The sequence below is a fragment of the Sus scrofa genome, chromosome 7 (assembly GCF_054392235.1).
Source record: "Sus scrofa isolate SSC_HxYL_T2T_F1_AM1 chromosome 7, Sscrofa_HxYL_maternal_Yorkshire_Landrace_v2.0, whole genome shotgun sequence".
NCBI lineage: Eukaryota > Metazoa > Chordata > Mammalia > Artiodactyla > Suidae > Sus > Sus scrofa.
In genome coordinates this window covers 115966054-115992475 of record NC_139389.1, presented here as the reverse complement: position 1 = coordinate 115992475, position 26422 = coordinate 115966054, and the positions used below count along the sequence as shown (strand labels likewise).

General features: G+C 35.9%; 1 protein-coding gene across 1 annotated transcript in view; it reads right to left on the bottom strand.

Moving 5' to 3' along the window:
- Nucleotides 1–26422, bottom strand: part of LOC146401871 (uncharacterized) — a 422297-nt gene that overhangs the window by 75505 nt on the left and 320370 nt on the right. Inside the window, exon 4 of the mRNA XM_084970573.1 lies at nucleotides 3248–3402. Within this exon, the coding sequence (XP_084826699.1) occupies nucleotides 3248–3402 (155 nt within the window). The remainder of the gene's footprint in view (nucleotides 1–3247; nucleotides 3403–26422) is intronic.

Genomic DNA, 26422 nt, shown 5'->3' with positions numbered 1-26422 from the left:
AAGAAGATGTAGTATGTGTATATGAGGATTATTCAGCCACAAGAAGGAAGGAAATCCTGCCATTTGCCATGATATAGGGCATTGTGCTCAGTGGAACAGGCTAATCTATGTAGTATCACTCACATGTGGTGCCTAAAGGATAAAAAGAAAAAAGCATAGAAGGAGAGAGTATAAAAGTGCTTTCTAGGAGCTAGGGAGTGGGGGAAATAGGTAGAAGTTGGTAAAAGGGTAAAAACAATGAAACTTTCAGTTCTAAGAAAAATAAATAAGGTCTGAGAATCTAAGGGAAAGCAAGGTGACTATAGTTAAAAACACGACATCGTACAACTGAAATTTGCTAAGAGAGTAAAGGCTAAGGTTTCTCCCATAAATAAATAAATATGTGAAGTCATGGATGTGTTAATTAACTGGACGGGGGGATTCTTTCACATCGTATAAATGTATAAAGCCACTATGATGTACACTTTTAAATATCTCATAATTTTATATGTCAACTATATCTCAATAAAGCTGAATTTTTTTTTTTTTTAAAAAAAGGAGGTTGTTAAATTATTCATCTAAATGATGTTCCTTAGAGAAACAGCAGAGATTTGGAACAATATAGAACCCAGAATGGACTTCTAGGGAATAAAGACTTGTAGTGAGAGGGCCAAAGAGGACGCATAACAAATTAAATAGAAATATCAGTGGTTATAAATGTAGAAAAGGGCATCCAGGAAACCAAAGAAAAAAAAAAGAACATCAAAAAGTTGACTAAAACGGTCAAGCAGTATATGTCATTGGCTTACCAATTACTGGGTCACTGAGGACATTAATGAAGAGAATTTCAGGAAAGTGATAGGGAAAGAAGTCAAGGCTTCTAGACTGAGAAGTAAATGGGAGTCAAGAGAATAGAGATATTAAACACCTACTATATTACAGGCTACCACATGTGTGACGTGAGATTGCACAGGCCGATGTGGTCTGTGGGCGAAAACCAACAGTCACCTGTGTCTGTAGCTGCTTTTGTTCCCACCATCTATTGCAGCACAACGGATAGGGCCCATTTCTGGCATGGGAGAAGGAGAATGGAGGTGGGGGGAGAGCCATTTATATGGATCTCGTATTCATAAGATTTCCAAGTTGGATATTTGATGTTATCCCTGAATGAAGATTCACTTTAAACCAAAGGGGATACTGATAGGATTTAAAGAAAAGGAAATTGTAAAACTGGATCCCAATACTGGACCCCATTATTGTAATCTATGAATTATTATTTCTTATAAAAATCCACTTATGGATATCAGAATTACTTTTATATTATTATTCTTATGCCAAAAATGACTATTTGCATTCTACAACTTTTGAAATTATGTTTTAGCATTATTATTTTTTTTTATGAGCAGGAATCCACCAAAGGGGAAATTGAATGGGCCTCTCTTACCTCTGAGAGGTCCTGACCCCAATCTTCTGGTAATTATTTCCCCCTTGCTTGTTTCTATGCACCTTTACATTTCTTCTGCATTTATAGGCGAGCCTGCTATGTGCACTAAATAACTGGTCTTTATTCCCTCTTCTCTCACTTTTTATCCCCGTCAGCTGAGCTCCTTGGGTCATGACTACTGCTTCTTTCAAGCAATGGTGATGGACATTTCCACTACAATTTTCACCAGATACATAGCTGTCTTTGCAATTTGTTCCATCCGATCTTCTCCTTTTGAGCCCCAGTGTGGCTCTAAAGTGTCCAAACTGGAAAGTGCAAGTGTTGGGAAGGATATTGTTCTAATGCTTTGAGTTTTATCCCATTAGAAAAATAGCAAATATTCCTCTACTCTCCTCCCCCATCCATCCACATTTACCATAGGATTTAGACATGGAGCCTGGAAGGTTGCACCGACAGGCCAGTAACAAACACCATAACATACTCAATATTGCCTTGCACTGTGAAAACAGAGGTTTTCTTAGTGGGTCAAAAAGATTTCATGGTTTGTCCCTTCTCTTCTAAGTCCTCTTCCAAGTCCTCTTCCAAGTGGCTTCCTGAACCCTTGGACTCATTCACCTCTGAGGCCACTGCTACTCTATTGGCATCACTAATGTCCTTTAATCGCCCCATGCAATTCACCGGAGTAATCAGAGCAATTAAAATTTATTGATCTGTTGCTATATACCCAGCACCCCATAAGTGATTTAATTGTCTGATTTTATTTAATTCTCACCAAAAAAAACCTCACAAAATATCAATATCTCTATTTTCACTAAGGGGAAAATTGAGTTTTACAAAGCTATCTGAATCTTCCAGTGTCACACAAAACCAGGCCTTGAACAGGGCCCACATCTGCTGGGCCCTGAAGCCCGTGCTCTCATCTCCATGTCATTCTCTAAGTGTCTTCAAGGCACATGTTCTGTCTGCATTGTCCTTCATTCCACCTGCAATTCCTGGTACTAGAAATGGCATGGAGTGGGTGGGGGTGGGGTCAATTAATATTTGTTGAAAGAATGAATAACAGTGGAAAATAAATCTCTCCCTGCAGCACCGTTCATAATTGACTTTGAAATCTGCTTTGGGATGCAAGCTCAGTCATATTTATGAACCTCCAGCCAATCAATTATTTAGCACTTACTGTAATATATAGTCTTTATAATCTTATTCTGCTGGGCTTTGTGAAAGAAACAAAAGAGAAACATAGTCCCTAACTTCTTGGGGTATACCAGTTCGTAGGAAACAAAGAAATAAAACCTCTATGTGCATAGCCAGAGCTTCCCAAACCTCAACCAGAAGCTAGAAATCAGAGAATCCTGAGATGTAATCAGTGCAGGTAGAACAGGGCAGCCCTTTGTGGAGAATGGGTCTGGGAAGGGAAGGGCCCTTAAAAATAAACAGCACAGAAGCTCCCTGGTGGCTCAGTGGGTTAAGGACCCAGTGATGTCATTGCTGTGGGGTGGGTTCAATTCCTGGCCCTGGAACTTCCACATGGCATGGCTGTGGCCAAAAATAAATAAATAAACAACCTGAACACTACCATAAAATATTCACTGCACAATGACTAAAGAGCTCTAGTTCAAATTCTTTTTTCTGTTTCTTTCATTCTTTTTTTTTTTTTTTTTTTTGTGACTCTAGAGGATAGCTTGCCTAGGAAAAACTATCAACTTTTGAAGTTCTGGTGAATGAGTAACAAGCTCATAATTAGAGATCTCGATCCAGTAATTAAGACACTGCCAGGGCTCCCAGCCATATCGGTAGAGGCTATGGAAATCAAAACATACTTACCCAATGTGCTGCATATTTTCAATTTCCCCCTTCAGCTCCACTCTGCATTCCCACATCTTGCTCTGCTCCAGGAGACTGGGAGGCTGAGCTATGAGGGCCGCACCAACAGCCTCACTTCTCCCTGGCTTCTGGTTGGTTCTGCTGATGGGCAACACCTGCAGGAGTTGAAGGGCAAGAGTGTGGGGAGTAAATTCAGAGCATCTATTACCCTGGCTCTTCTATGTCCAGTTTAGTTGGACTTCTTCCCTTCATGTAGAATGATATCAGCCCCCCTCTCTCTCAATCTCTCTCCCCCCTCTCCCTCTCTCACAGCTGTCAACTATCCCTTCAGGAGTGTGTGTGTTTTGCCCTGTTACTCTCTGCTGAGTACCACCCCATCCTGTATTGCTTCCTTATACTCTGTCCATATCTTTGTAAAAAGCCCCTTTCATAAACATTTACCCCAAGACCCAATTTGAGGTATAATCATCTGTTCCCTGCTAAGAAGCTACCTAACTGACAAACCAATGTGACAAAGCTGTGCTTCATTGAGAGAATGTAAGAGAAATACTCTGCCTACAGGAAATAAAAAGAGACTTGTAGAAGCTTGCGAAGCCACTCTTCAGAAGTTGCATAATTTGCGTATATAAAGTCTAAATCTATAGAAGCTGTTAGATTCTAGATACATCTTCATGAGTAGAGTTGTACCATGTGTAAACTATAAAAGAAATTATAAATCATTCTCTTTCCCTGGTCCTGGAATCTTGGGCCTTATCCCTTCTTATTTCTTAGATGGTGGGGAAAATCTTCCCTTTTCTCAAGTGCTGCTACAGTCATAGGATCGATGAAAGTTTATGCACATACTGCCCCACAATCTCCTAAAAATCTTTAATAGAAACCACAGGCTGTTTGTTACAGCACTCTCTTAAGAGCACTCTGGGGAGTTATTCATAGGAATGTTGAGGCCAGGTGAAGGCTTACAACAGCTTGTTAAGGTGTAAGTTGGAATGTATGAGATGTACAGTTTGGGGTAGCAAAAAAAAATATGGGGACTAGGGGATTGCCCTACTAAATCACCAAGCAGTAGAAGAAATGCTATAAAAATTATGGCCAAGTCAAGGGATATCCACTGTCCTCCAGGGTGTAGATTTTCAATTTTGCCCTGCAAATTCAGCAATTCTTAATGTATTCTTTGATATGTTTATAACAACTTCTTTATTACACAATCCCTATATTTTACCTTTAACCAGATGTTTTCTCCATCCAAAGAGACAACTGTCTTCTACGTTTTGCCTTCCTTGATGCAGTGCAACTCAGCCAGGTGAGCAAGAAGAGCTCTGTACTTCCACCCTTATATGACTGTGCGCCCCACACCATAAACACAAGCTTCACATTTACTATTTCCACATCTTAATTGAAACAAATTCTGCCTGGAGAAGTTTTAAGAAAAATGCATTTAGATGACACATGTGTATACACTGAGACTGCTTTGAATGAACAATGATTTTCATCGCGTAGCAGGTGAGGTCAGGAGGTATTTTGTTGCAGCTATAGCAAAGACAACTTAAGGATCACAGTCTGTACTGATGGCTAGTTATAGACTAGATGTTTCTGAGGAACTTTCCAAAGCATTTTAATAGTTCCAAATATTAAATATCTGTTAAAATATTATAAGAAGTCACCATTCAGGAAAATAGAAGGAATACAATCTCCGATTGGTTAAAGTTTGGAAAATTAGATGTACTGAGTTGGATTTATTAAAAACAATTTGTTTCTTTATGACAAAACCATAGCCATGACAAACTCATGCTAATGTCATGTAACTATGTCATATCTTAAATCCTAAAGTATGAAATTTTATCTTCAATTTTAACATTGTTTTCAGGAAGACGTTATCCTTAATTTATAGTGTCACCGAGGCGAAGTGACTTGGCTAGGAACACACAGGCAATAAGTGGCAGGGATAAAATTCAAAGCCAAGCTTTCCAATTCTAAATTGTGTACCATTTTACCATTTAGGCATTTCTTATGTATGCCAAAGTGCTTATCTTCCTGATCTACACTTTGGAGAAATCAAGCCATCAATCCAAATATGAGTTCAATACAATTAGAGGCAAAGAACCACCTCATGAATCTTTAGGATGTTACTGGAATGTGCTATTTCAGTGACATGTAAAGGGCTACTATTTCACTCTTTGTTGCAGCTCATTTTCTCATATAACTCAAAAGAAATTCTTTTGGCCTAAATCTAAGTCTACTCTTTGAAATAAAATATGTGCCCTGCACTTTAATCTTTGGTGGATATAATAAAATAAGAACATGGACTATAAAGCCCAGATGCATACTATTCACTGTTTCAAAAGTTCAATAGCTCTTTTAGCTACTGTCCTTACCACATTGAAACACCTTCCGCGATGATGGATGGTTCATCCTAAAGTCACCTCTTGCCAGCTATGGCTTATCATTATGATTCCCCTGGGTAAAATGCATTCTCAAAGTGCATCTTTCCTTCTAATTCTTCCCAGTAAATGTGTAAGTAGGTAGTTTCATCTGCCTGCTTGCCACTAGAGTGTGATCAGATTCTACAATCTTTGAGCCCCAGGAGAACTCAGGAATCCCAACATTGAAATAGGCATTGAGCCAAGGCAAAAAAAAAAAAAAAAAAAAAGCAGCCAAGATGTTAGGGGAAGGAGAAGAGAAGGAAGGGCCACTTTATGATGTACAGTTCAAATCTGAAAACTTTAGCACTCCAATGGGAATGTAAGTCCAAAAATGCTTTTTCTGCTTTCCTTCCAAGAGTGGTAAAAGAATAGAGAGGGTTGGATCTCTCAAAACCACAGGAAATTTTGTATCAAAATTGCAAAGGATTGAAGCATCATGAGGGAACACAATAATGTGAACCAGTCAAGTGTTCAGTTTTGCTTCGATGTTTTAGTAACCCAGATTTAAAGCAGTTTCTAAAGAATGAATTACTTTACTGTGGATGAAAGCCATACTAAAGACAACTGATAAACAAAATACATAAGGTAAATTTTTAATCAAAAGCCAAGAGTCTCAGATGAGAATATAGGTTCACAAACAAGTAGTAGAAAAGAAAAGTCAATGGCCTCTTTGAAATAAGAACATATTAAGGTCAGCTCTTGATTTTTTTTTCCCCTTCCTGCTTATAGGCATCTTCAGACCACAGGAAATTTTGTTTTTTTAACCTCCAGTGCTAGGGGTTCTTATAAATTCTCAGGACTTTGGAAAATAAACATTCAACACAAATCCAAAAGAAAATGGACAAATGCCCTGACATTTAGAGTGTTTGGGAGCATTCATTGACAAATCACACTTAAAATATTTATAAATAACTGCCACTCTAAAGAATATTAGAGGGCATCAAAGCTGGCAAATGGCATTCAGGCCTGTGTGCATAAATATATACAGCATAGACATGAAAAATTGATGGGTATGGATACTGTCCAAGAAATCTTGTGAATATAGACTCTTAGCAGTATTCCTTACTCCTAAAGCATCTCTGAAACCCTCAGCAAATAATGATTCAAGAAGTTCCAAAGAAGTGTTATTGGTTCCAAGCAGGTGTCAAGGGGCCATGAAAATAAGAAGAATCCTCTCTACTTCAGCATCTTTCCTTTCTAACCACTGGCTTCTTAAATATAGCAATCTTAAGTATTTTCCCCTACCATGATGTTTGCTTTTCAGGTGAATATAGTTTGATAAATATAACAGGAAGGGAAAAAATATAAAGAAGAAAGTGTGTCACTATCCAAATGGAATCCATGTATTTCAACATACTCATATGGTTGCTTTTCAGTAGATAAGACTATACTGGCAAATTCAAACTCAAAGGAAAACATTTTTATAGGCATTTCTTCATTTTAGCCCACTAATTATTAAAGGAGCACTTATGTGTTTTCCCTGTTCTGAAAGTAACTCATGTTCACTTTTTTAAAAATTTGGAAAAACTGTCTTTTTCTCATTTTATATTCTTGCCCCACTTTGTCAAAGATTTATTGACCATAGGTGTCTGGGTTTATTTCTGGATTCTCTATTCTGTTCCATTGGTCTGTATGTCTGTTTTGGTACCAGTACCACACTGTCTTGAATACTGTGGCTTTGTAATATTGCCTGAAGTCTGGGACAGTTATGTCTCCTCCATGGTTTTTGTTCCTCAGGATTGCTTTGGCATTTCTGGGTCTTTTAAGGTTCCATATAAAATTTTGGATAATGCCATTTGCAGCAACATGGATGGAACTGGAGACTCTCATACTAAGTGAAGTAAGTTGGAAAGAGAAAGACAAATACCTTATGATATCACTTATATCTGGAATCTAATATATGGCACAAATAAACCTTTCTTCAGAAAAGAAACTCATGGACTAGGAGAACAGACTTGTGGTTGCCAAGGGGGAGGCAGAGGGAGTGGGATGGACTGGGAATCTGGGGTTAATAGATGCAAACTATTGCCTTTTGAATGGATAAGCAGTGAGATCCTGCTGTATAGACCTGGGAACTATATCTAGTCACATGATGGAGCATGATGGAGGATAATGTGAGAAAAAGAATGTATATATGTATGTATGACTGGGTCCCCTTGCTATATGGTCGAAAATTGACAGAACACTGTAAACCAACTGTAATGGAAAAATTAAAAATAATTTTAAAAAAAGAAACACTGAACATCACACATTGACAAGAACTGTAAATCTAACAATATGTTCAACAACGAAGATATAGTTATTTGCATTTTTGTAGGAATAATGTATAATTTTAATGTATATTTTGGACAGAACAGTATGTTAAAACAATGTCCTTACTAAATAAATTAAATAAAGAAAAAAATAAAATTTGGAAAATACTTTACAATTTAATGAAACAAAAAAAATCTTTAACTGAATCACTTATTGGTTACCACTATTGATACTTGTACTACTTTCTTCTACTGTATTTTTTGCATATCTGTTTAATCAGTATATTTTGCTTCACCAGCTTGAAAGTTTACAATCCTTTTAACATGATTAAATTATCCACCACCCAAGCTAGAGACTTGAGACACATTTTAGATTCTTCAGTTTTCCCTACACAACTCACATTCAATATATTATTGAATACTGCAGATTTTGCTGCCTTTCAACTTATTATATGTCATTTTTTCCCTTCTTTATCCACGATGGCACAGCTTTAACTTAGTCAAAATTATCTCTCATCTTGGTTATGGAATCAGACCTAATTTAAATCTCTACTCTTAATCTCACATTTCAACTCATCTTTTATACTACTTCCAAAATTATGATTTTTAATGCACTAAAGTTTGTATTATTCCCTTGCATTGAAATATCTCAATATTTTCCCATTTTCCTGAAAAATTTTAAACTCTGTGGTCTGATATGTATAGCAATCCATCCTCTGGTCCCCTCCTACCAGTCTTGGCTCTGGCTATATTTCCTCCCTTCTCCTTTCCTATATGCTCCAATTATTCTGAGCTGCTTCCATTTATTCGAACCACCAGGGTAATCTATACCTTGCCTAACAATTTTGTTCACTCTATTCCTCTACTGAGGATATCCTCATCATCATTTCCTTTCTGAAAACCTCTCTTGCTTTTCCCATTACTGTCCAGGTAGAATAATCACACCTCCTTTTGCCCCACAGTATTTGCTGCTCATATCCACACAGCTCTGACTCCACTTTTTACATGCTTTTCTCCTCCAAAAACTTGGCCTTGGTGTCACAAACATTCTCTTATTCATTTCTGGGCTCTCAGAATCTAGTGTTCAAGCCCCAGTGCAAAAGAGATATTTAAATATTTATTAAAATAAATTAGCAAATAATAGGGAAGAGAGTACTCTGGTTTGTTGGTAAATACCAAGCCTAAACTTAAGTACCCTTTGAATAAGCATGTTCTTCCCATTCCAAGTCATCTTCATTCCACAATTATCCATTTTTGACTTTGTTGAAGAACCAAAAATGAAGGGCAAATTCAGCCTATTTAAAACCCCTATGGAATGACAATTCATAAAATGCTATAAAGAGATGAAACTCAGCAAACACCACAAAGCCATTATGAGAAAATTGTCATGCACTAAATCTGCTCAGGACTGCAGGGCGCTTAACTGATAGTCACATTTGTTTTGGGATGTTTGCCTAGAAATGTTCTTTTAATAAATGTACTAAATAAGATGCATAATTTAGCTCCTTCTCTGTAGCCTGCTGGCCAGCTGCCAACTCTGAGCTTCTGCTCTGCCTCTCTCTTTCCCTCCTCCTTTGATTTCTCGCTGTCTCTCCCTTGGGTTTGACTCAGCACCAAGTTACCTTCTGCCCTAGTACAAACAATCTCTTTAAAAAGCTCTCACAGTTGCTCCTGATGGCTTCATTTCTCCCTCGATGTCTCAATTTATATCTTCCTTTGGAACAAGCACAGAGCAAGTTCTCTCCAGGATGACTTTGTCCAGCTCTATTATATGCATATTGGAGATAGTGAGATTGGCAATTCTTGCCTTTATTGGGTTGATGAGAAAAAAAGAACTTCCCTTGGTATTCCTCTACTTATTACTTTGGGATTTGTTTAAATTCTACTTCCCTTTAGAAGCTATCATAGTCAGTATTAGAGCCTTATTTTCCTGCTCCTATGCAGTGTCAAGTAAAACTCAACAAGCTGAGAATCAGAACACCTTACTTCAAAACAGACCATTGGAAAACTATTTGCTATTTGGTGAGTAATGTAACCTCAATGACCTTACTTTCTTTATGTTTTAAAAAATGAATATTATAAAGTGTATTTGTTAGTGTATAAACACAGATACAAACACACACACACTCAGAGAATCATTTGACCTCTTTATAAGGCCAATATGCCAGAATAGTTCCAAACACTATTCTCATTCTGCTCTCTAGTTGAGGATGTGTGTTCCTTGAGTTTACCAACTATGAGAATCTCTTATTATAAGACCCATTATAATCCAAGTTCCATAAAAGGGATGAGCTGGGAATGTTAGTCACAGTTCAGGTTTAGGAAAACTTCTAGGGAATAATTCTTAGCAACTCTCCCAACTCAATCTTTTATCTGATTAAATGAACTGGGCTCAAAACTTGGAAATCTACGAAGGCTGGCTAGAAAAATGACATAAAGTAAGTATTAGCTTAATATTTAATAAAAACTGATATTAATACCTGCCACTTATAGTAAAAACACATTATTCTTTAGATAATTTACTCTTTACAGCAACTCTATGAGGAAAACTTGTTTTTGGCATCTTGGAGGTGATAAAACTGAATTAGAGTAGGTGTGGGATTTTGGCTATGCTGCTTAGCTTCTGCAAGTTCCGGACCTAGGACCCAGTGAGGTGTGTTTCCCTTAGAGCCCATTCTCCTAACCACAGAAGCTTGTCTTTCCACACCTAAGCTGTATCTGGCTTTAACACCCAAGAGTACATGGATAAAGACAGATGCTTCCATCAGGAACTGACTTGTAATGAACAATACCAACTCAATGCTTATTAGAGTAGTTTTTCCACTTAGGTTTCTCCAGGACTGTGAATCTTCACATCCGTCTCTCCCCACTAGATTGTGACACAGCCTTGGCTTGCCATGATGTCTTTTCCAGCTGTGGTACTGCATGCCGTCTGGCTGTTCTATGGCGAGAAGGCTGTACAGAGCATGGCATCTGACAAAATGCAGGTCATTTCTCTGAATAAGCATTATTCGTTTCTGTTGGTCAAATTCAGAGGCAGCAGCCTGTGTTTCTCCCACTGGGCTGCTAAGAGGAACTGCAGAGCATGAGGAGATATTTTAAAAATCGAAATACTATACTCAATTCTCCCATGTTGAGAAGGGCATGTCAATTCATCTTAGGAAGACCTCATGGGGCAGAAGTTTTGTAAACACACTCCAGTGGCAGTAGTCCCGGTGTCCTAACTTAAAATATTTCTGTCCTGTTTTATACCAAGTACTTGCTTTTTTTATTTTTTTCTTGATTCTTTTGTGTGTGTGTGTGTGTGTGTGTGTGTGTGTGTGTGTGTGTGTCTGGTTTGTATTCAGTAGAGAAGGGAGAGAAAGCATGGACATTTTCTATTTATTCTTTCTTGAATAATAGTCAGTTTCAATCTTAAAGGCTCCTCAAGCTAGAGAAGGGCCAGGGCAAAGAAAAATTCTCCAAAATATATTCATGTACATTTATGAAATGTTGTTCTGGTACCTACTAAACCTATTCATGTCCTTTGTATTTCCATATGAATTTTAGGATCAGATTCTCAGTGTTTATTAAAAAAGAAAAGAGACTACATTGAATCTGTATATCAGTTTGAGGAATAATGTCATCCTTAAGCTATTTTCTAACCTAGGAACATGGGATGTTTCTCCATTTGTTTTTGTTTTTTCTTTTTTAATTTAATTCGAGAATGTTTTGCAGATTTTAGTGTAAAAGTTTTACAGCCTACTATTTAATTTATGCACACAGTTTATTTTTTTCAATGCTATTATAAATAAAATTTTCTTAATTTTATTTTCAGAATGTTCATTGCTAGTACATAGAAATACTATGGATTTTTGTATATTGAACTTGTATCCTAAAGCCTTGTTGAAATTGTTTATTAATTCGAGTAGTTTTTCATGGATTCTTTATTCCATAGGTTTTCTATATTTAAAAATATCATCTAAAAATATAAGAAGGTTTGCTTCATTTCCAGTCTGGATGCTTTTATTTCCATGTTCTTACCTAATTGTTATCTTGGTATAGGTATAGTTTTAGCTCTTCATTTCTAATCTGTAAAAATTTTACTTCTTGTCTTGTCTAATTGCCCCCACTAGAATATACAGTGAGAATGGGCTTCCTTTTCTTGTTCCTCATCTTGAGGGAAAAACATTTCAGTCTTTCACCATTAAGTACTATGTTAGCTGTGAGTTTTCTTAGAAAGTTCTCTTCTATTCCTAGATCACTGATTGTTTTATTTTATTTTTTTTCCAGGCAAGAGTGTTTGATTTTATCAAATTATTTTTCTACATCCACTGAGATTATCATATGGTTTGTGTTCTTTTTCCTATTAATATAGCATATTAAATTGATTGATTTTCACATGTCAAAATAACAGCATTATTCAATAAATTCCATTTGGTCACTTATATAATCCCTTTTATTTGTTGTTGGAATCAGTTTCCTTCCACTTGTTGAGTATTTGTATTTCTATTTATCTTTGTTTTTTTTGTCTTTTGTCTTTTTAGGATCGCACCTGTGGCATATGGAGGTTCCCAGGCTAAGAGTCAAATCAGAACTACAGCTGTCGGACTACACCACAGCCATAGCAATGCAGGATCAGAGCCGTGTCTGTGACCTATGACACAGATCACAGCAACGCCAGATCCTTAACCCACTGAGCAGGGCCAGGGATAGAACCCATGTCCTCATGGATACTAGTCGGGTTCGTTAACTGCTGAACCACTACAGTAACTCCCTGTGTTTCTATTTAAAAGAAATATTGTGGAGTTCCTGTCGTGGCGAATCTAACTAGGAACCATGAGGTTGCCGGTTCGGTCCCTGGCCTTGCTCAGTGGGTTAAGGATCCTGCGTTGCCATGAGCTGTGGTGTAGGTTGCAGACACGGCTCAGATCCCGCGTTGTTGTGGCTCTGGTATAGGCCGGCGGCTACAGCTCTGATTGGACCCCTAGCCTGGGAACCTCCATGTGCTGTGCGAGCAGCCCTAGAAATGGCAAAAAGACAAAAAAAAAAAAAAATATATATATATATATATATATATAGTTCGTTAGCGTTCTTTTTTCTATACTATCTTTTGTTTTGGTAACACAGTAATTATTCTCTTCTCTGCTATTTTCCAGAAGAGTTTATGAAGGATTGGCATTGTTTATTTTTTAAAGTTTTGGTGGAAATTACCAGTGAATTTTAGACTCTTCTTTCTAGTATATTAATATGCTTTTAATTTTGTTTTGAGGCTATTCAGATTTTATATTTCTTCTTGAATTTTAGTTTTTTATATTTTCTAGGCTTTGGTCCCTTCCATCTAAATTATATAACACATTGATATTCAGTTGTCTGTAATGTTCTCTTACAGTCATAATCATTTCTGTAAGGTCAGTAGTGATATTCTCTTTTTAATGCCTAATATTAGTGACTTGAGTTTTCTGTAATTGTTTTCTTAGTCCATCCAGCTAAAAGATTCTCGGTTTCGTTGATCTTTAAAGAACCAAATTTGGGTTTTATTGACTTTTTCTATTGTTTTTCTATTCTCTATTTCATTTATTTCCACATCAATCTTTATCATTCCCTTCGTTCTTTTTACTTTGGCTTTAGTTTTCTTTTTTTTTTTTTTTATTGTTTCTTAAGGTTGTTGATTTCAGGATTTTCTAAACTTTTAAATATAAGCATTTATAGCTACAAAGTCGTCTCTGAGCACTGCTTTGGTTGCTTTGCATAAATTTTGATATCTTGCATCATTATTGTCTTGTATCTCAAAGTATTTTTCATTCACCTTTTCCCTCCTTTAACTCAGTTGTAATTCAGGTTATTTATGAAAGTATTAATTTCCCACATTTGTGGATTTTCTAAATTTAGTTTTGAATTTAATTTCTAAATTTAGTCCAGTATAGAGAACACACTTTGTATTATTTCAATCCTTTTAAATTTTGGGGGGCTTGTTTTATGGTATAACATGTGGCCTAATAAATGGCCTACTCTAGTGAATATCTTATGTGCACTTGTGAAGAATGTGTATCATTATTGTCATGGGTTGGAGTAGTCTATATATGTCTGTTAAAACTAGATGGCCTGTGGTATTGTTCACAACTTTTATTTACTTGTTGGTCTTCTCTCTGGCTGCTCTATTCATTGTTGGAAACAATGAGTTCTATAGCTATTATGATCGAATTCCCTATTTTCCCTTTGATTTTGTCAGTTTTTGCTTCATATATTCTGAGGCTTCGTTGTTAGGTACATATATGTTTAATATTATGGATTAATGGGTTGGCTGTTTTGTCATTTTAAATGTCACTCTGCCTCCTATGATAATTTTCACTTTAGAGAGTTTTTAATCTAATATTTGTAAGCCACCTTTTTTCTCTTTGTTTACAGTTTGCATGGAACATCTTTTCCCATCTTTTAACTTGCAATTTCTTTTTGTTATTGACTATAAATTACATCTTTTATAGACAACTTATTTTTGAATAATGCTTGTTTTAACACACTCCACCAATCTCTGCCTTTTGTTTCTCATTCATCATACAATGATTTTTGATTAGCTTTTAATTTGCCTCGATTGCTATTGCCATTTCAGGCATCTACAGTGTTAAATAATTGCCACTAGTATTTTTTTTTTTTTTTTTTTGATGTCCCGGAGATAGGGCTTACCTCACTGAGTAAGCTTTGAGTCAAGTCAAATAAAGACAGACTCTATGAATAAAGAAAAGACCAAGAAGCTGCCAAATAGGTAAAACAGTAACAGTCCTCAGGCTGGAGATCTCTGAGGAGTTGCAAATCCATTCTTCTCTCCCCAGCGACTACAAATCTGCTAGTTTTCACATCTATTATGGTTCTAATGTTATTTTTCAAGGCTATCATGGGGTAGCTTTTTACTTCTAACCTCATTTTTGGGGGGTCTGGGGGGCACTAACCCAACACTCATCCAAGTCGTCTTTTTAAGACACACACTCTAATGCTAGTCAAATTCTAAATAAGGAATATTTACCTGAAAAAAAAAAAAAACCTGCTTATATATAATGCTCACTCAAGCACCCATGAAAATGCTTTGCCATCACCAGTCAAATTAGATTTGCTAAATTCAATTTTATCTGTAAGCCATATAATCTTTTAAAATTCTTGTCTATAGTCTTCTCAGTAATGTGCATTCTAATTATTAGTGAGTAATGCACTTTAAAACCATAAACTATTTTTCATGAATTTCCAGTGCTTAAAGGTTAGGGAATAACACTATATCCTAGAAAATGGTATATGCTGTGCTCTCCTTTTAAAAATGAGTAACTATCATTTAGTTTATGTATGAATGTAGTTCTTTGTACATCCATTCTTTCTTCCAATTTCTTTGTTAAGTGACCTATTATCACCTGAAGTTAAGAAGTTTGGGAAATGGTGTTATAATAGTGTCTTAAAATGCCACTCTTAAGTGAAAACTGGCTCAGCTTTTGTTAAAGTAAACTTAAATTTAAAACTTAAAGAAACTATGTGGGTGCTTACTCTTAGATGATACTTATACAAATTGTATAACTTTTATAGTGAACAGTAATAGTGTACTTTTAATAGTGCATATAACCATCTGAAATTGAATTACATTCTCTAGATTTCCTTGCTGCTAGTAACTATGTGAATAAGGCCTAATCAATGATTTATAAGTAGAAGGGATATGCGCAACTTCTGGGTAATAACATTACTGGGATGTAAAAGAAGGGTTAGCATAATCATCCTTATTCCTTCTCACTGAATGGCATGTAATGTGTATCATGGAGTTCTAACAGACAAATAGATCATGAGATCTTCTGAGAAATATAAGCCAAACATGCTTCAGAGTCACAAAATCTGGTTCCTTATACCGTGAAACCACCAAAACCATTCCCATCCAACTGCTAACCTCAAGACTTTTATGTGACAGAGAAATTCATGTCTGTCTTTTTTCTTTTTCTTTCTTTCTTTTTTTTTTTTTTTTTTTTACAGTGGCACCTGCAACATACAGATGCTCCCAAGCCAGTAGTCAAATCAAAGCTGCAACTGCAGCCCATACCACAGTCAGGTCAACACCAGACCTAAGCCTCATCTGCAACCTATGCCACAGATTGCAGCAATGCCAGATCTTAACCCACTAAACCAGGCCATGGATCAAAACTTCATCCTCACAGAGACAACGTCTGGTCCTCAACCCACTGAGCCGCAGTGGGAACTCCAATGCCTGTCTTATTAAGGCCACTGTTATCTGAGATCTGAGTCATTCCTAGCTGAATCTAACATTATCTGATAGTGGTTTTTAAGGCTTAAAACTTACTTTCTTGAGCTTAGTGAAGCTATTACATACATATACATACAGAAATTCAATTCAGTTACTCATTGATGACTGGTACTGCTTAGTCAGAATATGCTTGCAGGAAAATCTCTGTAATATGATAAAATAAATATTCCGATACACAATTATTTCTTAAACACTAAGGTACACTCACACTTACACCAATTAATTTCTTGTAAAATTGAAACTGACCTTCTCTGTGCCTTCAATCAGTTTTGTAAGGTTGTGAATATTCATGCGTTAAGAATGTGTGTCTCTTTCGTCTGGTAATATTATTTGTCCCTGTTACATTACTTTTTTTCATTATAGAAACCAACAATCATAGTCTCTAAAAGAGCTCTCCTGAATTCCCAAGGCAGAATTCTCCACCATATATCTATATTCCCATGGTATTTTATAAAGAGCCTCTATCATTTCATGTAATTTGTTACAATTATCCTTGATGTTTATGTGCCTGTCTTGTTTACTATGTTATAAACACCTCAGAAAAAGCAACAATGTTCTATTCATCTTGTGTTTTCCAAACTTCACACAGAGCAAATAGTTGGCTCTATTAGTTTTCTGTTTTTGCATAACAAAAATTATTGTGTAAATTTGAGACAAAATTAGTGGCTTAAAATGATACCCATATTTTGTCTTGCACTTTTGTTTGGATGATCCAAAGTCAAGTTGTCAGGCCTAGCTCCTACCCTCAGGATCTGGGGATGATCCCACTTCCAAGCTCATTTCGTTTGTTGTCAGAATTCCATTTCCTGCATTTGCAGCACTTTTTCTTGCTGGTTATAAGCAGGGGCCCTTGAATTTCTAGAGGCCGCTGAATGTCTTGTCATGTGGCCCCCGTATCCACAAGCCAACTATAGTGTATTGAACCCTTCTCGTGCTTTAAATATCTCTGCTTTCCATTTCTGTCACTGCTACAAACAAATATTTTCTATTTTAAAGATTCCATGTAAATAGATTAGACCCACCCAGACAGCTCCCTTTTGCTGTACAATGTAACATAATCATAATATCTAATCATTTACACAGGCTCCACCCACACACAAAAGGGAGGAGGTTATGCAGATGGAGCCTTGTTGGGGGTCATTCTTAGAGTTCTGTCTACCAGGTAAACATAAAAATGTATCTAATAAGAAAATGACCCTTAATATGTTGAATTTTCTTAGCAAATAGAAATTAAAATATAAATGTTTTAAAATGTGTTAGCATTTCATTCTCAAAGATCCATGAATACATGGGCACAATTTCATTTTATGGTATGTTCCATTTTCAATAATCAAAGCCTCAGGATTTTGTGTGGCATGCCATTATTAATCTGATCAATCAATTAAAAAAACCACAAAATGTATTATAAATGAAAAAATAAAGCTAAGAAGGAATAAAGCTACAAACAGAGTATATAGTTTTCTATCAACACATTCCTACGGAATCAAATGCTTACTCAGTTTACATGCAAATAATCAAAGGGCTACATGACCTTTCTAGGACAAATAAGAGTTCCTCTAAGGAGACCTTCTGTCTCTGCCTCTACAGAGAACATCTGGCATCTTTAGTAAATAAACCAACCAATCACAATGACAAAACTGTATACAGAGAAAAAACAAAAAGCAGTAAACCGTGATTGTAAATTATGTAAATTAGTTATGATTAGGGAAAGGTAATCTGAATGCATCAGGATTACATTTGCCTCAGAGTTCATGGCATTTTGCAATGTAAGAAAATAACTGCTTTGACACGTGCATGTGTATGCAGAGTAGAAGGCAGGTCATCTGCCTATCACAGAAAGTGAGTTTAGACTTCTTTCTGCCAAGGTCTATCTAAATTCTCATGCCACCCAACTTTCATATTTGTCTACAGTTCTGCACATCTGAATCTTAGGGTTTGTTCCAGTTTCCTGACATTTCTCAGATGATATGAAATAGGAGTTTAATGCACAAGTATCCTCCAGCGAAGGCCTTGTTACTTCTTGGTTATTCCTGCTGAGATGACTCAGGATTCTGGTACCTGTTTAAAATCACTATTGTTGCTATCCTGCCCTCTGAATATTGTGTTTGAGGTTTAGCCTACTCTTGACCATGACCTTCTGTTAACTCCAAACCCCTTCTTCCTCTTCTTTCCAACATATATTTTTAAAATGGCATGCAAGTCTCAGAATATTACAGTTGCCTCTCAGGTCCAAAAATAGGAATATAAGTAGTGCCAAACTCATACAATCTTTCAAGAATTCCCTCCAGGTAAATTCACTCACGGGCTATTTTTATGTAGTCTGCTCCATTTTCCAGAAGCGAAGAATTTTTAAAATAGGGGGAAAACAACTATATCATGCAGTAATACCAGGAATTTTAGCTAAAAATATAGATTTATATACATATATATGACATTAAAATGTGGACTTTGCATATCTATAAAGTCAATTTATCTTAGCCATAGCAAAACCTGAATGTATGTTTCCCAACATCAGTCTTATTGATAGCCTATGATGAACACATCTTTATCAGAGTATGTGATTCATCCTTTGCCTCACATGAAGGCTACCCAGAATCCTGAAAGCAGTTAGAACGCCTCTCTGAAGAACTGTCCTCTCTGCTCCCAGTTCTTTGGCTGCTTGGGCTACAATCAGCTGAGGTTTCTACCTCCCAAGAATCCAGGAGTCTTGCCACCAAAGTGGCAGCTCAATTAGCTTTTTTTTTTTTTTTAAAGACTGTGGTAGTGGTACTAAAACAGACATACAGACCAATGGAACAGAATAGAGAATCCAGAAATAAACCCAGACACCTATGGTCAATTAATCTTTAACAAAGGAGGCAAGAATATAAACTGGGAAAAAGACAGTCTATACAGCAGTGGTGTTGGGAAAACTGGACAGCCATATGTAAATCAGTGAAACTGGAACACACCCTCACACCATGCACAAAAATAAACTTGAAATAGTTTAAAGACTTAAATGTAAGACAAAACACCTTCAAACTCCTAGAAAAGAACATAGGCAAAACATTTTCTGACATCAACCATACAAATGTTTTCTTAGATTAGTATCCCAAAGCAACAGAAATAAAAGCAAAAGTAAACCAATGGGACCTAATCAAACTGACAAGGTTTTGCACAGCACAGAAAACCACTAAAAAAAAAAAAAAAAAAAAAAAAGACAACTTACAGAAGGGGAGGAAATAGTTTCAAATGATGCAACTATCAAGGGCTTAGTCTCAATTAGCTTTTTTAATGCTTGCCTATCCCATGCAGAAATAAATTTTTTTTTGGTTTTGTAGGTACCACAATTTTTCCCAGTTTTCCTATATTGCATATTCCCACCCTGATGCCCAGGTCCCAGTCAATCCCCCCAGCATTTCTATGTTTACTCAGTCCTTCAATTCCTTTCCTCTTTCTAGCGTTGTCTTAAACAACCGCTATGTTCTATATCTAAAGTATGTTTGATTTTGCTTAATGTCTGCCAAGGACAGCTATGCCACAAACAAAAATAAAATAAATATATACCTTAGATGTATTCACCTGACCAACAAGTATTTTTCCTATGTAAGACACAAGTTTCATTTTTGGCCTTAGCTGCTGGTAACTATAACTTAGGATCATTTCAAAACTTTGCCAAAACTCAGTAGGTTAGAACTATGAACCAGTGTCTGATTTAAAGATAAATATGCTATTCTTTGTGGGGATATCCACAATTGCCACTGTAGCATATTCTAATTATTGTAATGACCCGGGACTCAGAAATATGAAATAAAATGTTCACATTATTAGAGAATTTTGTCTAACACCTGGGTGAGAATATGCTTCTTGAAATCTTTTTCCTCCAGGCTCCAATTATTTCCCACTGTCATTTGGAGACTCTTCTGATATTCTACGTTTTCTTTAAAATAATGTCATTTATTCCTATTACTTAGACCCTTTCAGATCACCTTCAAATAATTTATCTACCATGATATTTCTAATCCATTTGAGGGTTAAAGGATGATTTTCATCAGTTTCAGCTGCCTGTAATTTCTCCTAGCTGGGTTACTTAGTTTTTTGATAACAATGTTACACCTTGTTGTGTGAAAGAGGCTCACTCTAAATTAATCAAAATTGCTTGCATTTATTTTCATATTCCAGATATATTTCCTCTGCTTGGTTTTTTAGGGGCCGGGGGTTTTTGAGACCAGCAGAGAACATATTGTTTGAGTCACATCTAACTAGTGGGAATCTAAAGAGAGAAATGGAGATTCTGCTTCTTTCCTTTTCAAATTTAACCTGATCGAGGAAAACAGAAAAAAAAAAAAAAAAAAAAAACTGGCTTAAGAAATATAAAGACACATGTCATTGAGTACAGATATCAACTTCCTCCATTTACATGGATTACTTGTTTAGATAAAACTGAAATAAATTTGGATTGGCATATGCACACTGTGGTATATATGAAATGATTGGCCAACGGGGACCTGCTATATAATACCAGGAACTCTACCCAATATTCTGTGTTGGTCTTTTGGGAAAAGAATTTAAAAAAAAATGAATGTGTGTACATGTATAACTGAACCATTATTTTGTACAGCAGAAATTATCACAATTATACATCAGTAAAACTTTTTAAAAAGCCAAAGTAATAGCACTTTACAAATAATGCATTTTTATGCATGAGAACAAAAAGAACGTGTATTTCTTAGGATCAAATGGCAAACTTCAGAAGTGCGTAGAGTATTTTTAAATTCATAAGCTTCAAGTTTAGTTCAGTTGGAAAAAGGTACAGAAGGTTCTGAAACCAAATATGAATAGAAAACCTGAGAAACTGAATAAAGTTTGAATGTTTTGTGAGCTTATACTGATTTGAAGAATAGATTCGGCACTTATAGAATATACTATGTCCTCAAGAATTGGTGGAAATAACTCACAGCCATAAAGCCTATTAAGCCTTTCACTTATAAGGGCATCTTAGGCTTAGCTTTTTAAAAAGAAAATAATAAATGCTTCATTTATAAAAAATATTATTGCAAGATTATCAATACATTCTCAATCAAAAACCCACCTTACTTCTCAGTAGTTAAAAATCAATTTTAGTTTATTCTAAATCAACTAAATCAATTTTAGTTTTCAATCTAATCAATATAAATAAATTTTTATGTTCTAATTTTAATTAATAAAGATAAATCTACAGGTATCACTCACATTTCTCTCAACCAGTTGAAAGACACTGAGTAAATTGGCTCAAATTTTAAAAGAGTATTTGTAGGTGTTCATGAGATTCTTTACACATATAAGAAAAACATTTGGCTTTATCAAATTTCAAAAAAAGAATTTATGAGTTTCTAATTTAAAAAAAAATGCAGCAAAAATTGGAGTTCCCATCATGGCTCAGCAGAAATTAATCTGACTAGCATCCATGAGGATGCAGCTCTGATCCCTGGCCTCAATCATGGCTTAAGGTCAGGCATTGCCCTGAGCTATAGTGTAGGTCACAGACCCAGCTCAGATCTGTTATTGCTGTGGCTGTGGCATAGGTGGGTAGCTGTAGCTCCGATTCGACCCCTAGCCTATGAACCTCCATATGCCACAGGGGCGGCCCTAAAAAGACAAAAAAAATAAAAATAAAATAAAAAATAAAAACTGGGACATGAGTCAATACATTTGATAGAAAATAAAACCTTAAAGCAGCCAAACTTTGTTACACAAAACTTATGTAATTAAGATCATAGTTTTTAGGTCACAGTCACAAGAATAACTCTGAGACCATCTACTCTTCATTTAGATCAAATTCTACTGTCAGGACTTTAAATTTCTCAGCTCACATAAGATTAGAGGTAGAAGTGGCAGTGAGGTTGTTAGACACAGGCACACTAAATAAACAATGGCTAAAAATCAGAGTCTAAAATTGAAGAAAATGTCAGAGAATATATCAAAAGCAAGCAGAGATGACTTCTTTGCATCCAGTAGTGGCTGAATGAGATTCCACTATAGAACAACTTGCAGATGATGTCTATGAATCCTAGATAGAATACAAACTGGAGATTGAAGGAAAGAAGACATATTCTGGTAGAGAGTCTATAGCCGGAGCAGGAGATCTGTAAAAATTCCTATTTTCCTATTATCACATTTTTTTCACAGCTTTTATAATTAATCTCATTCGCTAAAATATCTACAGAAACTAGAACAGTGGGAAACTGCAATTCTTTCCAGCCTGGAGGAAACAGAAGACTGAATTTGGAGAAACCATGGTCACTAGTCATAGATAGGGAATCCTAGAAAAGAAAGACATGAAGAGAAGATTCCCAAATTCTATCTACCCACCTCCTTGTCTGGCATCTAAATCACACATGTGTAGAAAAAACTGAAATCCAAGACTGAATCAAGAGGAAACAGACAATTTAAACAGACCAATTGCTAGCAGTGGAATTGAATTTGTAATAATAATAATATAAAAAAAAACCTCCCAGCAAACAAAATTCCAGGACCAGATGGCATCACAGGGGAATTTTACCAAACATATAAAGAAGAGATAATAATTATCATTCTGAAACAAGTCCAACTAATTGAAGAGGATAAAATACACCCAAATTCTTTCTATAAGGCCACAATTACCCTGATATCAAAGTCAAAGACACTACCAAAACAAGAAAAAAAAATGATAGGCCAAAATCTTTGGTAAATATACATGCAAAAATCCTTAACAAAATATTAGCAAACCTAATCCAATAATATATAAAAAGGATCATTCGCCATGATCAAGTTGGATTTATTCTGAGGATGCGAGAATGGCTCAAAATTTGCAAATCTGGAGTTCCCATTGTGGCTAAGTGTTTTAACAAACCTGACTAGCATCCATGAGGATGTGAATTTGATCTATGGCCTTGCTCAGTGGGTTAAGGATCCAGCGTTGCTGTGAGCTGTGGTGTAGGTCACAGACACAGCTCGAATCCCACGTTTCTGTGGCTCTGGCATAGGCTGGAAGCTACAGCTCCAATTCAACCCCTAGCCTGCCAACCTCCATATGCCAAGGGTGCGGGCTTAAAAAGACAAAAAAAAATTTTTAACAATTGCAAATCAATCAATGAAAAATCACATGATCATCTCAATAGATGCAGAGAAAGCACTTGATAAAATTTGACATTTATTCATGATAAAAGCTCTCATCAAAGCGGGTATAGAGAGAATGTATCTCAACATAATAAAGGCCACTTATGTCAAACCTACAGCTGAAAAGCTGAAAACATTTCCCCCAAAATCAGGAGCAAGACAAGGATGCTTACTCTCAACAACCTTATATAACACAATATTGGAAGTCCTAGTGACAGAAATCAGACAAAAATAAGAAATAAAAGGCATCCAACTTGGAAGGAAAGAAGTAAAACTGTCACCAGAGTGACTGCAGTGGCTCAGGTCACTGTGGAGGTGCAAGTTTGATTCTTGACCCAGTGCAGCGGGTTAAAGCATCTCTTATTGCCAGAGCTGTATCATAGGTCACAGCTGCAGCTATAATTCAATCCCTGGCCTAGGAACTTCCATATGCCACTGGTGCAACCGTAAAAATAATTATAAAAATAATAGAAGAAAATTGTCACCATTTGTGGATGCCATCATACATATATTGTTTCCACCCAAAAAACTGTTAGAACTAATAAATGAGTTCAGTAAAGTTTTAGGATACAAGATTAATATACAGAAATCTGTTACTTTTCTATACACTGATAATTAACTATCAAAAAAGGAAGTAAAAAAAAATTCTGTTTAAAAGTCACATCAAAAAAGAAGTCCCACTGTTGCTCAGCAGTAACAGACCTGACTAGTATCCATGAGGAGGTAGGTTTGATCCCTAGCCCCACTCAGTGGGTTAAGGATCTGGTGTTGTTGTGAGCTGTGGTGTAGGTTGCAGACATGGCTCAGATCTAGCATGGCTTGGCCGTGGCAGGCAGCTGCAGGTCCAATTCAATCCCTAGCCAGGGAAGTTCCATATGCCACAAGGTGTGGCCCTTGAAGAATAAAAAAAAAAAAAAAAAAAAAAAATCACATCAAAAAGAATAGAATATCTAGAAACAAATTTAATGAAGAAAATGAAAGACCTATCCTCTGAAAACTATAAAATACTGATGAAGAAAACTGAAGATGATATAAAGAAATGTAAAGAAGTCCCATGCTCTTGGATTGGAAGAACTAATGCTTTTAAAATGACCATACTATTCAAAGCATTCTGCAGCTCTAATGCAATCCCTATTAAAATATCCATGCCATTTTTCACGGAACCAGAACAAATAATCCCAAAATTTATATGGATCCACGGAAGTCTCTAAATTGCCAAATCAATCTTAAGAAAATAGAACATAGCTTGAGGAATCACCCTTACCCCAGACTTTAGACTATATCACACAGCTACAGTAATCAAAATAGCATGATGCTGGCATAAGAACAGACACATGGGTCAATGGAACAGACTAGAGAACCCAGAAATAGACCCACACACTTATGGTCAATTAATCTATGACAAAGGAGGCAAGAGTATACAATGGAGAAAAGACAATCGTAGTGTTGAGAAAACTGGACAGCTACATGAAAAAGAATAAAATTAGAACAGTCCTCATACCATATACAAAAATAAAATTAAAATTGATTAAAAACCCAATGACAATACGTAAAACCATAACTCCTAAAAGAAAACATAAGCAGAATATTTTTTCATATAAATCATAGCAATATATTTTGGATTTGTCTCCTAAAGCTAAAGAAATAAAAGGAAAGATTTTTGGGAACTAATTGATCTTAGAAGCTTTTGCACAACCAAGGGAACCACTAGCAAAATGAAAAGACAACCTATGAAACTGGAGAAAATATTTTCCAATGACATTACCAACAAGCTTATACAGCTGAATATTAAAAAAAAAAAAAAGAAGAAGAAAGAAAGAAAGAAATGGAGTTCCCGTCATGGCACAGCAGAAACAAATCTGACTAGGAACCATGAGGTTACAGGTTCGATCCTTGGCCTCACTCAGTGGGTTAAGGGTCTGGTGTTGCCATGAGATGTGGTGTAGGTCCCAGAAGTGGCTCAGATCTGGCATTGCTGTGGCTGTGGTGTAGGCCAGAAGCTGTAGCTCTGATTAGAACCCTAGCCTGGGAACCTCCATATGCCATGGGTGGGACCCTACAAAAGAAAAAAAAAAAAAAAAAAAAAAAAGCAACTCAATCAATAAATGCGCAGCACACCTGAACAGATATTTTTCTAAATAAGACATACAGATGGCTAATAGGTCCATGAAAATATGTTCAGCCTAGGTAATTATTAGAGAAATGCAAATCAAAGCTACACTGAGATATCAGCTCATACCTATCAAAATGGCTACCATCAAAATGTCTTCAAATAATAAATGTTGGCAAGGATGTGTAGGAAAGGTAACTCTTGTACACTGTTGGTGGGAATGTAAATTGGTAGAGCCACTATGGAAAACAGTATCGAGTTTCCTCATAAAACTAAAAATAGAACCACCATATGATCCAGTAATTCCACTCCTGCGTATATAACCAGAAAAATGATAACACTAGTTTAAAAAGGTACATATACCTCAAATGTCACAGCAACACTATTTATAATAGCCAAGATATGAAAGCAACCCTAATGTTCATCTCCAGATGAATGGAAAAAGAAGATGTGGTACACACACACACACACACACACACACACACACACACAGAATGGACTATTACTCAGCCATAAAAAATTAAATTCTGCCATTTGCACCAACGTGAATGCACTTAGAGAATATTATGCTTAATGAAATGTCAGACAAAGAAAGACAAATAGACAAAGAGTATTTGATCACTTATATATGGAACCTAAAATAAAACAAAACAGAAATAGACCCACATTGTAGAAGACAACTTAGTAGTAGGTAGGGGAATGGTATTATGAAATACAAAATACTATGTATAAGATAGATAAACAACAAGAATATATTGTAGAGCACACAGAACTGTAGCTATTGTAATAACTTTTAATGGAGTATAATGTTTAAAAATACAGAATCACTATGCTCTACAACTGGAACAAATATAATATTATAAATTCACAGTAATTCAATGAAAAATATTAAATTAATAAATATAAATAAACTTTGAAATAGTGAAAATAAATGTGAATGAATTTACAGATGATATTATTTAAATAGACTCTCAGTGAATCTACAAAGAAGCTATTAGAAATAATAAG